General features: G+C 43.5%; 1 protein-coding gene across 1 annotated transcript in view; it reads left to right on the plus strand.

The window, feature by feature from the left end:
• The window catches only part of tespa1 (thymocyte expressed, positive selection associated 1), a 71865-nt gene that overhangs the window by 28162 nt on the left and 27805 nt on the right, over positions 1–15898 (plus strand). Inside the window, exons 4-5 of the mRNA XM_080214704.1 lie at positions 1790–1839; positions 13695–13754. Coding sequence (XP_080070830.1) covers positions 1790–1839; positions 13695–13754 — 110 coding nt within the window. The remainder of the gene's footprint in view (positions 1–1789; positions 1840–13694; positions 13755–15898) is intronic.

A 15898-nucleotide genomic window follows, 5' to 3' on the forward strand; every position in this document is an offset into this window, starting at 1 on the left:
ACTGTCAACAATCTGTGCACATTGACTCTGCACACATTCTAGAACCTGTGCCATAAAGTCTATGTTGCCTCTTCCTATTCTTTCTGCCAGTCAGTTCAAGGTAGCACCTTCCAAACACATGACCACTATCATCTCGAAGAACAAGATCAGCAGATACTTGGGAACACCACGACCTGGAGGTTCCCCTCCCATTTAATCACCATTCCGACTTGGAAATATATCACCGTTCCTTCACTGTCACTGGATCAACATCCTGGAATTGCCTCTCTAACAGCACTGTGGGTGTACCTTCACCTCGGACTGCAGCGGTTCAAGAAGGCAGCTCCTCACCACCTTCTGAAGGGTGATTAGGGATGCGCCCAGTCAGCAATGGTGACATCTCATTAATGAACTCTTGAGAATACTATCATCACCTCTCTTCATTCTGACTATGCAAATTATTTCACACTTGTTAAATCTGTGTTGAATTTTTTTATTCATTCATGGGATGTGAGTGTCACTGGCTGGGCCAACATTTGTTGCCCATCCTTGAGGGCAATAATTAGTCAATCACATTGCTGTGGCTCTGGAGTCAAATGTAGGCCAAACCCAGTAAATACACCAGATTTAATTCCCTTTTGTGAACCAGGCGGGTTTATATCATCAGCATTAGACTTTTAATTCCAGAATTTTTTATTGAATTCAAATATCACAATCTGCCGTGCTGGGATTTGAACCCAGGTCCCCAGAATATTCACCAGCCTATATCCTTCTGAAGTGTATTACTATCTTCCTCAATGCTTGCTGCACTTCCCAGTTTTGTGTCATCCAGGCATTTTGAAATTCCACCCTTTATATCCATTTCAGATCACTAATATATAATCCAAAAAAGCATTGGCCCGAACACTGACCCAGGGTAACGTGTCCTTTGCTCCAATCTGAAAAAGAAACTCTGGAAGAGTCACGACCTGAAACATTAACTTCTTTTCTTGACAGAAGCTGCCTGACCCGCTGGTTCTTATTACAAATTTCCAGCCACAGTAACATTCACTTTTGGATTCATGTCAACTTTCTGCTTCATGTTCTTTCTCCAATTTTACCAGTATCTCTTTAATTCCATAAACTTTTCATTTGCTAATATTATAATTTGTTGATGTTTTTTAAAAGTCAATTAATCACGTTGTTCTCATTAATTCTTTCCATTACTTCATCAAGAAATAAAATCTAATTAATCAAACTCTAGGCCTTGAAGGGCTGAATAACTTTCTTTGCCATAATGACACTAATGACTAACATTTTTTAACAAAGCTGTGTTGCTTTTAATTATTAAACCTAGATTTTTCCAAATTCTAATTAATTTACTACGGTGGTTAGCATCGCTGCCTCAAAGCACCAGGGTCCAGGGTTTGATTCCCGGCTCGGGTCACTGTCTGTGTGGAGTTTGCACGTTCTCCCAGAGAATGGGTGGGTTTCCTCAGGATGCTCCAGTTTCCTCCCACAGTCCAAAGATGTGCAGGTTGGGTGGATAGGCCATGCTAAATTGTCCCTTAGTATCCGAAGGTGTGTAGATTGTTGGGTAAATACATGGGGTTATGGGAATAGGGGAGGGGGTAAGCCATATGAAAGAGGCAATGCAGTTTTGATGGGCCAAATGCACTATAGGGATTCCCTCTGCACTGTTAGGGATTCCCTCTGCACTGTAGGGATTCTATGATCATTGTCTCTAAACATTTCCCGAAATTGATCTTAAGTTTGCAATTGCAAATATCTTGGGTGATTAATTGTGATTTTCACTATTTCTTTTATATAGGTCCCGTCAGCCCAGCCTACAGGAGGAGAACAACCCACCCGGATTAAATGGTATAATTTATCCCACGTGAGCTAATTCTTCATATAGTGTAGGCCTGTTCGCTAGTTCCTGTGTGTAATGTCTTCATTATTTTGGAGGTTGTGGGTCTTAAACAAATAGAATTGTGTTTTGTGCACCAAGATTCCAAATAACAACAGATTTATTGTGGGATTTGCTGCCTTTACATTGTAGAAAATTAAACTAAGACACCCCAATGTGTGAAGCAACCCAATGACATCATCATCAAATCATGCAACCTGCTCTTAAAGCAATCATGAAACCACTTAAATATTTAACATCCATTGAGTCGGAGAGGTTACAACATGCAAATTAAGCCTTTGGCCCAATTTGTCCATGCCACCCTTTTTTTAAACTCCTAATCTAATGCCAGTTGCCTACATTTGGCCCATATCCCTCTATACCCATCTTACCCATGTAACTGTCTAAATGCTTTTTAAAAGACAAATTTAAAAGACACCTCTACTACTGCCTCTGGCAGCTTGTTCCAGACACTCACCACCCTGTGTGTTAAACAGTTACCCTTCTGGATATCTTGTATCTCTCCCTTCTCACCTTAAACAGCCTTTAGCTTTAGACTCCCCTAGCTCTGGAAAAAGATATTGACTAATAGAACATAGAACATAGAACACTACAGCACAAACAGGCCCTTCGGCCCACAAGTTGCGCCGATCACATCACCTACCAACCTACAGACCTATCTATAACCCTCAATCTCATTAAACCCCATATACTCATCCAGAAGTCTTTTAAAAGACCCCAGCGAGTTCGCCTCCACCACCACTGACGGCAGCCGATTCCATTCACTCACCACCCTCTGAGTGAAAAACTTACCCCTAACATCACTTCTGAACCTCCCTCCCCGCACCTTAAATCTGTGTCCTCTCGTAGCAACCATTTCAAACCGGGGAAATAGCCTCTGAGAGTCCACCCTATCTATTCCTCTCAACATTTTGTAAACTTCTATCAGGTCGCCTCTCAACCTTCGTCTCTCCAGGGAAAAGAGTCCCAGCTCCCTCAACCTAACTTCATAAGGCATGCCTCCCAGTCCAGGCAACATCCTTGTAAATCTCCTCTGCACCCTCTCAATAGCTTCTACATCTTTCCTATAGTGAGGCGACCAGAACTGCGCACAATACTCCAAATGAGGCCTGACAAGGGTCTTATAAAGTTCCAGCATTACCTCCCGACTCCTAAACTCAATCCCTCGATTAATGAAGGCCAGTACACCATACGCCTTCTTGACCACCTCCTCCACCTGCGAGGCCGATTTAAGAGTCCTGTGGACCCGGACCCCAAGATCCTTCTGCTCCTCAACACTACTCAGACTTCTGCCCTTGATAGTGTACTCGTTCATCCCGTTGGTTCTGCCAAAATGGACGACTACACATTTATCCGCGTTGAAGTCCATCTGCCACTTCTCCGCCCAGTCCTGCATCCTATCTATGTCCTGCTGCAACTTTTGCCATCCTTCCAGATCATCCACAACACCACCGACCTTCGTGTCATCAGCGAACTTACTTACCCATCCCTCCACTTCCTCATCCAGGTCATTTATGAAAATGACAAACAACAAGGGTCCCAGAACAGATCCTTGAGGCACTCCGCTGGTGACTGACCTCCATTCAGAAAAAGCCCCATCCACAACCACTCTCTGCCTTCTGCAGGCAAGCCAGTTCTGGATCCACAAGGCCAAAGGCCCTTGGATCCCATGCCCTCTCACCTTCTCAAGAAGTCTTGCATGGGGGACCTTATCATAATCTCCATAAGAATTACGTGTGGTTAGACACAAGCAAATAAAGGTCTCATGGGTGAGCAGGGAGTTACTGTATCAGTTTGCTTAAGCAGAGGACACACAGTTGACACGATTTAACCTATGGTAAATACATTAAAATCCTGTGGGAGCAAAAACATTTAAATCTCTGGAATTTACATGGTGAGTACGAATGGGGAGCTTTATTGTTCTTCTAGCAAAGAAAGGTCCATTTTAGGTGGTTTTAAGTTTGAACAATCCTCATCTGTGCCCCTCATTATTTTATAGACCTCTATAAGATCACCCCTCAGCCTCCTACACTCCAGAGGAAAAAGTCCCAGTCTATTCAACCTCTGCTTCTAACTCAATCCATCAAGTCCCAGTAGCATCCTAGTAAATCTTTTCTACACTCTTTCTAGTTTAATAATATCCTTTCTATAATAGGGTGACCAGAACTGTACACAGTATTCCCCATTTACTTCAGTGATCATGACAGGAAATGACTATGAGATTATACATAGGATCAATAATACTCTAGATTCATTCTATGCACCATTCATCATTACGTACAGTCAGTTAGAAAGTTGATCAGATGGACACCTATTCCTCTTTGGTTATGTACAACATTCCAGTGGAACAAAAGCTATTGGTCATGATATATGAAACAACTGTGAAGTGTTGCAAAGCAAGCAGTAGCTTCAGATTCAAATGAACTTCAGATTTCTGCAAAGTATCTTTGACATCTGTGTATGTTTTCTTACAGCCTGTTGTCCAGTCTCATAACTGTTTCACACAGAGTAAATTATGCAATGGCTTCAATAATGTCACTAAGATAGGACCAAATTTGCTGTAATAACTTCCTAATCCTAGGAAGGACCCCAATTGCATCTTCAGACGCGTTCCTTCTAAAATATTGTCCATCATTTTAGGTGGTCTTTGTATGTCTTTACTAACATGTTGTTTATTTGGACAACAATTTAATAACAGGATCCATCAAAGAGGAACGTTCAGCCAATTTGGAAGCAATTTTGAAAAGATTCCAGAAGGCAGGTGTGCACCTAAAAAGAGAAAAGGTGCACCTTCTGAGGTGGCTTATCTTTGTTGCCAGGTCAATGCTCAAGGACTACCCCCAACGGAAGACAAAGTGAATGTGGTTACAGAGGCACCAGCCCCGAGGAACACCTCCAAACTCAGATCCTCCTTTCAGATGAATCGTAGAATCCCTAGTGCAGAAGGAGGCCATTCGGCCCATTGAGTGTACACCGACCACAATCCCATCTAGGCCTTATCCCCATAACCCCACTTATTTACTCTGCTAACCCTTGACACTAAGGGGCAATTTAGCATGGCCAGTCAACCTAATCCATAGGGGAGGAAACCGGAGCACCCAGAGGCGACCCACACAGACACGGGGAGAATGTGCAAACTCCACACAGACAGGGATCTGAGACCGAAATTGAACTCGGATCCCTGTCACTGTGAGGCAGTAGTGCTGAAGACTGTTCCACCATGCCACCCCTAAAATCAAATCCATCCTGACAGTAGATGGTTAACTATTTCAGACGGTTCCTCCCAAATCTATCAACGTTCCTAACACCATTACATGTGCTGTTAAAGAAACACCAGGGATGATGTTGGAAAATATCACAAAAAGAGGCTTTTAACCAAGTAAGCCTGTTTATTCGTGTATTTTGACAGCTCTGGGAAGATAGTACTTACATGCGATGCATCACCACATGGAGTTGGGCTGTGTTACCCACACAGTGGCGGCTCCCAGAGACCCATCGGATATGTATCAATAACCGTATCAGATGTGGAAAAAGGATACTCCCAGATAGAAAAAGACCCAGCTGCTTTCTTCAGCATTAAGAAGTTTCGTTAATACATTTATGGAGACATTCTGTGACCATCACGGACTATAAGACATGAACAGGGCTTTTCGAGCAGAACAGGGTGATTCCAATTGTTTCTGCCAGTATACAGAGATGGGCACTGTGTCAGCTTATTAATAAACCTTTGAACATTAGCCAGGGGTTCACTAGCTAACACAGACACTTTAAACCACCTTCTGTTACCACCAGAAAGCTGGCCAGCCCTTCTAATGCTGCAAGAGATTGTAATGGCCTTAAACTTTCTGGACTCAATGAATGGAGGTGTTGGTGTTGTGGTACTGTCTCTAGAATCCAGAAATCTAAAGTAATTTTCTGGGGATCCTGGTTCAAATCCTGCCACAACAGGTGGTGCAATTTAAATTCAAATTTTAAAAATTTGCAATTAGAAGTTTACTAACGACTAATTGTCGTTAAAAACACATCTGAATTTACTAATGTCGGGGATGAATTACTGTAGTCTACTGGACCAGCGATCAAGAGGCCAGGATAATATTCTGGGAACATGGGATCAAATCCCACTGTGGCACTTAGAAAGATAAATTAATTAATAAAATCTAGAATCTTCTAGCAGCATTTAAAATATTCAATAGCAGAATTTAGATGGAATTTTATTAACAGTGGTTAGCGCTGCTGCCTCACATTACCAGGGACCCGAGTTCAATTCCCGGTTTGGGTCAGTGTGTGGAGTTTACACATTCTCCCCATGGGTATCCTTCTGGTTGCTTCAGTTTCCTCCTGCAGTCCAAAAGATCTGCTGGTTAAATGCATTGGCCATTCTAAAAATTCTCCCTCGGCGTAACCCGGACAGGCACCGGAGTTTTGTGATTAGGGGATTTTCACAGTAACTTCATTGCAGTGCTAATGTAAGCCTATTTGTGACACTAAAAAATAAACTTAAAAACAATTTGGGCAGCAGAGTGGCACAATGGTTGGTACTGCTGCCTCACAGCACCTGGGTTTGATTCCCCGCCCAGGGCGTATTCTCCCTGTGTCTGCATGGGTTTCCTCCTGCTTCATCTCTTAGTACAAAGATGAGCAGGTTAGGCTGATTGGCTATGTTAAGTTGACTCGAGTGTCAGAGGGATTAGCAGGGTGAATATGTGGGAATAAGGCCTGACTGGGATTGTGGTCGGTACAGATTTGATGGGCCAAATGGCCTCCTTCTGCACTGCAGGATTCTATCCTATGAAATTAAGCACTGGACTAATAGACACCCACTGTTATTGAAGATTAAATATATGATACTGTGTGGATGGCAGAATGAGAGAACTTCAGAGGAAATGAAGCTTTAACATCTCCGGAGACCTGAGCTTGGTTGTGAGGCTGGTGTCAGCCTTTGAGGAGCAGGGGTGGTTGTCCTCACACACTGAGAGAGTTACTGCCTGAGGAATTACATCATGCCAATCCAGGCACAACAATGATGAAAGTGTTAATGAGAAGCTCTATCTGCTGGCTTCACATCAATACTGATGTAGAAAAGATTGTATAATAATGTGACCAGTGGCAGCGACAGCAGAAATTACCTACTCCAGCCCCCTTGAGAATGGTCAGGTTGGCCATGGGTGAGAGTTCACATTGTTTACATTGGCCCAATTTTGGGCAAAATGTCCCTTTTGTTAGTGGACACCCATTCAAAATGGATGGAGGTATTCAAAATGAAGTCCACAACTTCTTAGGCTATAGTTGATAAACTGCATCAATGTTTCTCCACCCACAGCGTACCAGAAGTACTCGTCTCAGACAATGGAATGGCATTCACAAGGGCCAAATTCCAGAAGTACATGGCATCTAATGAATAAAGCATATCTGAACAGTATCACATCACCACACTTCCAATGACTGCCAAGTGTACAGTGCAGACTTCCAAGGCTGGTCTGGAGAAACAGTAACCTGCATCACTAGAAACCAAAATAGTCTGGTTCCTGTTAGCTTATAGAACAACCCCACATACAACCACTCAAATATCTCCAGCCAAGCTGCTGATGGATCAATACTTGGGAATGTCAAAGATGGTTCAACTGAGTTCTTTAAGGACCACACAGACACATTCCTGTAAATCCAAGCAATAACATTTACTTGTACAAGGATTGGTTATCCTACTGACAGCAAGATTATTGAGACTCTAACTGCCAGCATGAGATGAGCAAAGGGCAAATACATATTCAGTATTTATACATATCTGGATAAATTCTGTTTGACAATTGGATCAGGCGATGGGCATGTGACACATAGTCACAAAATCATAACGAGATTTACAGAGAACTGAGCAAACAAGATGTGGTTACAAATGGAGTAACACCACACCGAGAAAAGGAACAAAGCTTGACCTAATGAGATTAAATTTCGACCCATTAAGTGTTCAGGTAAACAAGAACAATGATCACAGCTGCTTGGCTTCATGAAGTTACAATTTCAACCCATTAACCATTAGTTAACAGGATTGCTCCCACAGGAACCAGGTTGAACCTGGTAGCTCTGAATTTGGCGAGGAAGGTGGAGATAAAGTCAAGTTGTCAGAAAAGGAACCAAAATTCATCAAAAGTGGAAAGAAACTTTGAGATAAACAATCCAACTTCATAGAATCTACATTGCAGAAGGAGGCCATTTAGAATATAGAACCGTACAGCAAACTCCACACAGACAGTGACTCAAGCTGAGAACTGAACTCCGTTCCCTAGCACTGCGAGGCAACAGTGCCAACCACTGTGTTACTCTATAAGGAATTTTGGAAGCAGACCAAGTTGGGTCCCAGAGATCATTGAAGCCAGGGCAAGACGACTGTCCTATGAATTGAGTGCAGAACAAGTTAACTGGGGGAGTCTGGGGGAAGGCTAAGGGGTGTCTGATAAGTGATACACTTTCAAAGGTGTGTTAACCGGGGTTCAGAGTAAACACATTCCTCTAAGAGTGAAGGACAAGACTGGGCAGAAGTAGGCAACCCTGGATGACTCGGGATATTGAGGCCCTGGTCAAGAAGGAGAAGGAGGCAGATATCATGCATAGGCAGCTGGGATCAAGTGAATCCTTGAAAAATACAGGGAGTGTAGGAGTAGAGTTAAGAGAGAAATCAGGAGGGAGAAAAGGGGACACAAAATTGTTTTGGCAGATAAGACAAAGGAGAATCCAAAGAACTTCTACAAATACATAAAGGGCAAAAGGGAGAGAGTAGGGCCTCTTAAGGATCAACAAGGTCATCTATGTGTGGACCCACAAGAGATGAGTGAGATCCTAAATGACTATTTCTCAACAGTATTTACAGTTGAGAAAATCATAGATGTTAGGAAACTTGGGGAAATTAATATCTTGAGAAGTATACATATTACAGAGAAGGAGTGCTGGAAGTCTTAAAGCACATCAAGGTAGATAAATCCCTGGAGGACCTGATGGAGTGTATCGCAGGACATTGTGGGAGGCTAGGGCAAAAATTGCGGGTCCCCGAGCGAGATATTTGAATTATTGATAAACATGGGTGGGGTGCCTGAAGATTGGAGAGTGGAAACTGTTGTGCCTTTGTTTAAAAAGGGCTGCAGGGAAAAGCCTGGGAACTACCGGCCAGTGAGCCTCACATCTGTGGTGGGTAAATTGTTGGAACGTAAATCTCACGGATCCAGGGTGAGTTAACTAAATGGAATCAAAATTGGCCTGATGACAGAAGCCAGAGGGTGGCTGTAGAGGGTTGTTTTTCAAACTGGAGGCCTGTGACCAGCGGTGTGCTTCAGGGATCAGTGCTGGGTTCACTGTCATTTGTCATTTATATTAATGATTTGGATGAGAATATAGGGGGAATGGTTGATAAGTTTGCAGATGACACCAAGATTGGTGGCATAGTGGACAGTGAAGAAAGTTATCTCCAATTGCAACTGGATCTTGATCAATTGGGCCAGTGAGCTGACGAATGGCAGATGGAGTTTAATTTAGATAAATGTGAGGTGATGCATTTTGGTAGATTGAACCAGGGCAGGACTTACTCAGTTAATGGTAGGGCGTTGGAGAGAGTTACAGAACAAAGAGATCTAGGGGTACAGGTTCATAGATCCTTGAAAGTGGAGTCACAGGTGGACAGAGTGGTGAAGAAGGCATTCAGCATGCTTGGTTTCATCGGTCAGAACATTGAATACAGGAGTTGGGACGTCTTGTTGAAGTTGTACAAGACCACTTGGAATACTGTGTACAGTTGTGGTCACCCTATTATAGGAAGGATATTATTAAACTAGAAAGATTTACTAGGATGCAACCGGGACTTGATGGATTGAGTTATAAGGAGAGGCTGGATAGACTGGGACGTTTTTCCTCTGGAGCGTAGGAGGCTGAGGGGTGATCATATTGTGATCTATAAAATAATGACGGGCACAGATCAGCTCAATAGTCAACATCTTTTCCCAAAGGTAGGGGAGTCTAAACCTAGAGGGCATAAGTTTAAGGTGAGAGGGGAGAGATACAAAAGTGTCCAGAGGGGCAATTTTTTCCACACAGAGGGCAGTGAGTGTCTGGAACAAGCTGCCAGAGCTAGTAGTAGAGGTGGGAACAATTCTGCCTTTTAAAAAGCATGTAGATAGTTACGTGGGTACAAAGGGCATCGAGGGAGATGGGCCGAATGCAGGCAACTGTGACTAGCCTAGGGGTTTAAAAAAAGGACAGCAGGGACAAGTTGGGCTGAAGGGTCTGTTTCCATGCTATAAACTTCTATGACTCTATGACTCAAAGTTTCTATTGAAACAGATGAATCATTTGTGGTGACAGAGCCATCTCTGATCCAATTTGTACTGTGGTGTTGTTTGTCTGATCAGCCAATGGCAGTCCAAGGTGCTGCTCCCAGTGAAAGTGAGGAGGTGGTGGGGAGTGATGTGCTGGAACCAGGAAAGAGTGCGAGTAAAGTGAGTCCAACCCAAAACACCTCTACGGTTCAACCTCATCCAGTTGAGCTGCATCACACACAATAGCAGGACACCAGGAATGGTTCAATTAAGCAGATGCAGCATGGATTCATAAAGGGAAAGTCATGTTTGATGAATTTACTGGATTTTTATGAAGATGTAGTGAGTGTGGTAGACAGAGAGGAACCAGTGGATGTGGTGTTTTTAGATTTCCAGAAGGCATTCGATAAGGTGCCTCACAAAAGGTTGCTGCATAAGGTTAAGGTACGTGGAGTTGGGGGTGAAGTGTTAGCGTGGATTGAGGATTGGTTATCGAACAGAAAGCAGAGAGTCGGAATAAATGGGTGCTTTTCTGTTTGGCAGTTGGTGACGAGTGGTGTGCCGCAGGGCTGGGGCCTCAACTGTTTACCATTTATATAGACAATCTGGAGGAGGGGACCGAGTGTAGGGTAACAAAATTTGCGGATGACATGAAAGATAAGTGGGAAAGTGAATTGCATGGAGGATGCAGAAAGTCTGCAGAAAGATTTGGATAGGGCAAAGATCTGGTAGATGGAGTATAACGTTGGCAAGTGTGAGGTTATCCACTTTGGAAGGAATAATAGTAAAATGGGCTATTACTTAAATAGTGAAAAATTACAACATGCTACAGTGCAGAGGGACCTGGGGGTCCTTGTGCACGAGTCGCAAAAACCCAGTCTGCAGGTGCAGCAGGTGATCAAGAAGGCGAATGGAATGTTGGCCTTTATAGCGAGGGGGATTGAATATAAAAGCAGGGAGGTCTTGCTGCAACTGTACAGGGTACTGGTGAGGCTGCAACTGGAGTACTGTGTGCAGTTTTGGTCCCCTTATTTGAGAAAGGAAATATTGGCCTTGGAGGGAGTACAGAGAAGGTTCACCAGGTTGATTCCAGAGATGACGGGGTTAGCTCACAAGGAGAGATTGAGTAGATTGGGCCTGTACTCGTTGGAGTTTAGAAGGTGAGGGGAGATCTTATACAGACATATAAGATCATGAAGGGGCTCGACAGAGTAGAAACAGAGAGATTGTTTCCACTTAGAATGGAAACAAGAACTAGGGGGCACAGCTTCAAAATAAGGGAGAGTCAATTTAGAACAGAGTCGATGAGGAACTTCTTCTCCCAGAGGGTAGTGAATCTTTGGAATTCTCTGCCTATTGAAGCAGTGGAGGCTGCCTCGTTAAATGTGTTTAAGTCACAGATAGATAGATTTTTGATCAATAAGGGAATTAAGGGTTATGGGGAGCAGCCATGACCTTATTGAATGGCGGGGCAGGCTCGAAGGGGCTAGATGGCCTACTCCTGCTCCTAGTTCTTTTGTTCTAATGTTCCCTGCTGGACCTGTCCTGCCAGTAGGACAGGATATATCCAGAGATGGTAATGGTGGTGTCTGGAGGATGACTATGTCAGGCCGTTGTTTGACTAGTCTGTGAGATAGCTCTCCCAGTTTTGGCATGAGCCCCCAGATGATAGTAAGGAGGACTTTGCAGTGTTAACAGGACTTTGCTGTTTGCTTTGTCATTATCTTTTCCCGTGCCTCGGTCGATGCCGGGTGGTCTGCCTGGTTAATTTCTTTGCTGAGACTTTGTAGCGATCGTTACATTTCAGAGGGCAGTTGAGAGTCACCCACATTGCTGTGGCTCTGGAGACACACGTAGGCCAGACCGGGTAAGGACGGCAGATTTCCTTCCCTAAAGGACATCAGTGAACCAGATGGGTTTTTCAGACAATCAACAACAGTTTCATGTAGATTCTTAATTCCAGATATTTTTTATTGAATTCAAACTCCACCATCTGCCATGGCGGGATTCGAACCCGGGTCCCCAGAACATTATCTAGGTTTCTGGATTAATAGTGGAGTGATAATACCACTAGACCATCACCTCCCCATGTTAATGATCTATGCTGTATACACCAGGTCATATTTGGAATCAAATGCCAACAATGGGTGCCATAATTGTACTCGGACCTTTCCAGATTCTTTGGTCAATTGATCGGTGAATCCTGAAAGGAAATAAAATAACAGGCGCAACTGAGTGGAAGGTTGAAGAACAAGGACAGGATGGAGGATAATGGGCCCAGAGACAGGAGAAGCAGCAGGGTACAGGATTTCTCAGCCTGGCCTGGTGGGTGCTGGTCAGTCACCGACACCGCAAACTGTCGGCTCTAAGTGGAGACGATCTCCAAGAAGATTGCGCATATCGACACAGGCATCAAGTTTTCACAAAGGTGCAAGAAAGCAGACTATCAAATAAACTTGTTGGACTTTATTCTGGTGCTGTGAGACTTCTTACTGGATACTGGTCAGGTCAGAGAGCCTCAGCTGGTAGGACTTGTCAGGTTGTGTCTTCAGAGTCAAGTAGTTATGGGGGGAGAGGGGGGATATACTTGACTGCCACTCAGAGTTTCTTGGAGGGAACAGGGAAATTGCTTATTGGAGGTTCAAAGATCCCAGGCAATTCCAAGGAGTCAGGAAGTTAAGACTTCCAAGAAGTTCCACAGTGTGTCTTTGGGATATATCCAGAGTCTGGGAAATCTGGGCCATTGTCTCTGATCTCCATTATCATCTTTTCTCCCCCCCGACACTGACTATCCTTCTCACTGACTGAGGCCGGACCACATTATTTGGAATCTTGGTGTTTTGCTTGTAGAGCAAGACAAGAATCAATATATTCATGTCACCAGGAACTGGTTCAGCGCTTCCCATAAGCTCTGAGGCACTGTGTATAAAAGGTATTTATTAAGTTGTGTAATACAGTGCAGGGTTCTTTATTTTAACCAAAATATAGTGGCATAGTGTTCAGCATTACTGCCTCACAGCTCCAAGAACCTGGGATCAATTCTAGCCTTGGGTGACTATCTGTGTGGAGTTTGCAAGTTCTCCCTGTGTCTGCATGGGTTTCCTCTGGGTACTCCAGTTTCCTCCCACAGTCCAAAGGTGTGCAGTTTAGGTGGTTTGGCTATGTTAAATTGCCCCTTTGTGTCCCAAGATGTGTAGGTTAAGGGGGTAGGTGGGATGAATGTGTGGGGTTACGGGAATGGGCTGGAGGTGGGCCCGGGTAAGATGCTCTATTGGAGAGTCAGTGCAGGTTTGATGGCCGAATGGCCTCTTTATGCACTGTAGGGATTCTATAATTTGATTTTATCCTAAGGCTGAGCCCCTCCTTGAGTAATCATGCTGATATCTCCATATCCCATAATATCATTAAAGAACTTGTGGGAAAGCACTGGGAGATTTTTTCTGTCTTAAAGGTGTAGAAATACACATTGGAGTTGTATTCAATTGAAAGTCTATCCCTGTTTTTTTCAGACACCATTGGTTTGAGTGCTGGGAACAGTTTTGAGGATGACCTGAGTCTTGGGGCTGAGGGTAAGTTGACATTTTCCTTTTTGCTGAAGAGTTTGAATCTGTAGCTCGGTGAATCCACATTCCTCACTCCTCCACCTAAATCTAAGGTTTGTGTTGAGTCCAACTCAAGCTGGAGAAAATAGTGAAGGCTCAGATTTATAAAATAAACAAGTCTCCATCTTTCTCTTAACATCAACCAGTACCATACTCACAAAGACTGTTCCCATGACTCCTGAGCTGCAGTTATACTGCAAAAAACCTTGGAATGTTATTGCTTTTGTTCCTTTAATTTCCTTTCCCATTTTAATTCATCCAGTGCCTTTTCTGAGAAACTCTATCCTGTATCATGCTGCTACTGCTGCCTCTCTAACTGTGAATCATATTTCTTAAAACTACCAGAACTGGGACAATGACAAATCACAAAATACTCAAACCTGATTCTTACATATTGCAACAATCTGTATTTAAGAATCTCCAATATCATATGAAGGTGTTTCAATCTGGAAGATCTGGCTTCCACATCAGCAGAGTTCATGCTAATCAAACAGTTCTTTGGGATTAGCATTTACTGGGAATATGGTGGTACATTCAGACATAGTGTTCCAAATACCACGTTAGTCTGGAGGTATTATTTACAGTTGTAAAGTTTGCACAGCAATTCAATGTCAAGGCAAATCATTGAACTGAATCAATGTGATAACCATTGTGCCTGATGATTTCTGCCATCTCTTCACCACTGGAAGAGTCAGCATCTCATCAATGTCAGGATTGCAGGGCTGTATTTACTCGGGTCAAACTCAAAGACTCCATGGAATGCTGGGAGACAAGGTTTGGCAGCATTTCTGCAAATTTGTTAATCCCCTTTACCTCACATGGTAACCTGGTAGAAATATTTGGCAATGTGTTAACTGTTCTTAAGTAATGTTTAGATTCATTAACACAAGGCCTGAATAATTAACAAGGTGAGGTATCTTATTTAAATAACTAGGAAATTTAACTAAACATATAACATTTTAACTAAGGTCTGTTTCGACTGAAACACTGTTCGAATAATACAAGGAATGTTCATTACCAGAACAGTAATAATGGAAGAATAATATATACCCGGGTCTGATAGCATTCAGAAGCCTTGAAGTTCTTTGGTAGTTTCCGCTGTCTGTAAGGTCTTTCTGACTCAATACCCTTCTGTTATCTATATCCAGACAGCTGGATAATTCTCTTAAGAGATGTTTAAACCGGCAGAGGGGGACAGCTACTCTTACAGATGAATGTTGGTGTTTTTTGATTGGCTGTCCTGATCTCTGGAGATGTTTTTCGAAGATGTTCTCCCAAGATGTTCTTATAGAGCCATAGAGGTTTATAGCATAGAAACAGGCCCTTCGGCCCAGCTTGTCCATGCAGCCCTTTTTTTTTAAACGCTTAAGCTTATCCCAGTTGCCCACATTTAGAACATAGAACATAGAACATTACAGCACAGAACAGGCCCTTCGGCCCACGATGTTGCGCCGACCAGGTACAAAACAATGACCCACTAACCTAAACCAATCCCTTTTCGTCCATAAACCTATCCACGGATCTCTTAAACGCCCCCAAACTAGGCGCATTTACAACTGCAGCAGGCAGGGCATTCCAATCCCTCACCACCCTCTGGGTAAAGAACCTATCCCTGACATCCGTCCTATAACTACCCCCCCTTAATTTAAAGCCATGCCCCCTCGTGCTAGATTTCTCCATCAGAGGAAAAAGGCTATCACTGTCCACCCTATCTAAACCTCTAATCATCTTATATGTTTCAATAAGATCCCCTCTTAGCCGCCTTCTTTCCAGCGAAAACAACCCCAAATCCCTCAGCCTCTCCTCATAGGACCTCCCCTCCATACCAGGCAACATCCTGGTAAACCTCCTCTGCACCCTCTCCAAAGCCTCCACGTCCTTCCTGTAATGTGGGGACCAGAACTGCACACAATACTCCAAGTGCGGCCGCACCAGAGTTGTGTACAGTTGCAACATGACGCTGCGACTCCTAAATTCAATCCCCCTACCAATAAACGCCAAGACACCGTATGCCTTCTTAACAACCTTATCTACTTGATTCCCAACTTTCAGGGATCTATGTACACATACACCTAGATCCCTCTGCTCATCCACACTATTCAAAGTCCTCC

Source organism: Carcharhinus amblyrhynchos, chromosome 29 (assembly GCF_965287045.1).
Source record: "Carcharhinus amblyrhynchos chromosome 29, sCarAmb.v2.hapA, whole genome shotgun sequence".
NCBI lineage: Eukaryota > Metazoa > Chordata > Chondrichthyes > Carcharhiniformes > Carcharhinidae > Carcharhinus > Carcharhinus amblyrhynchos.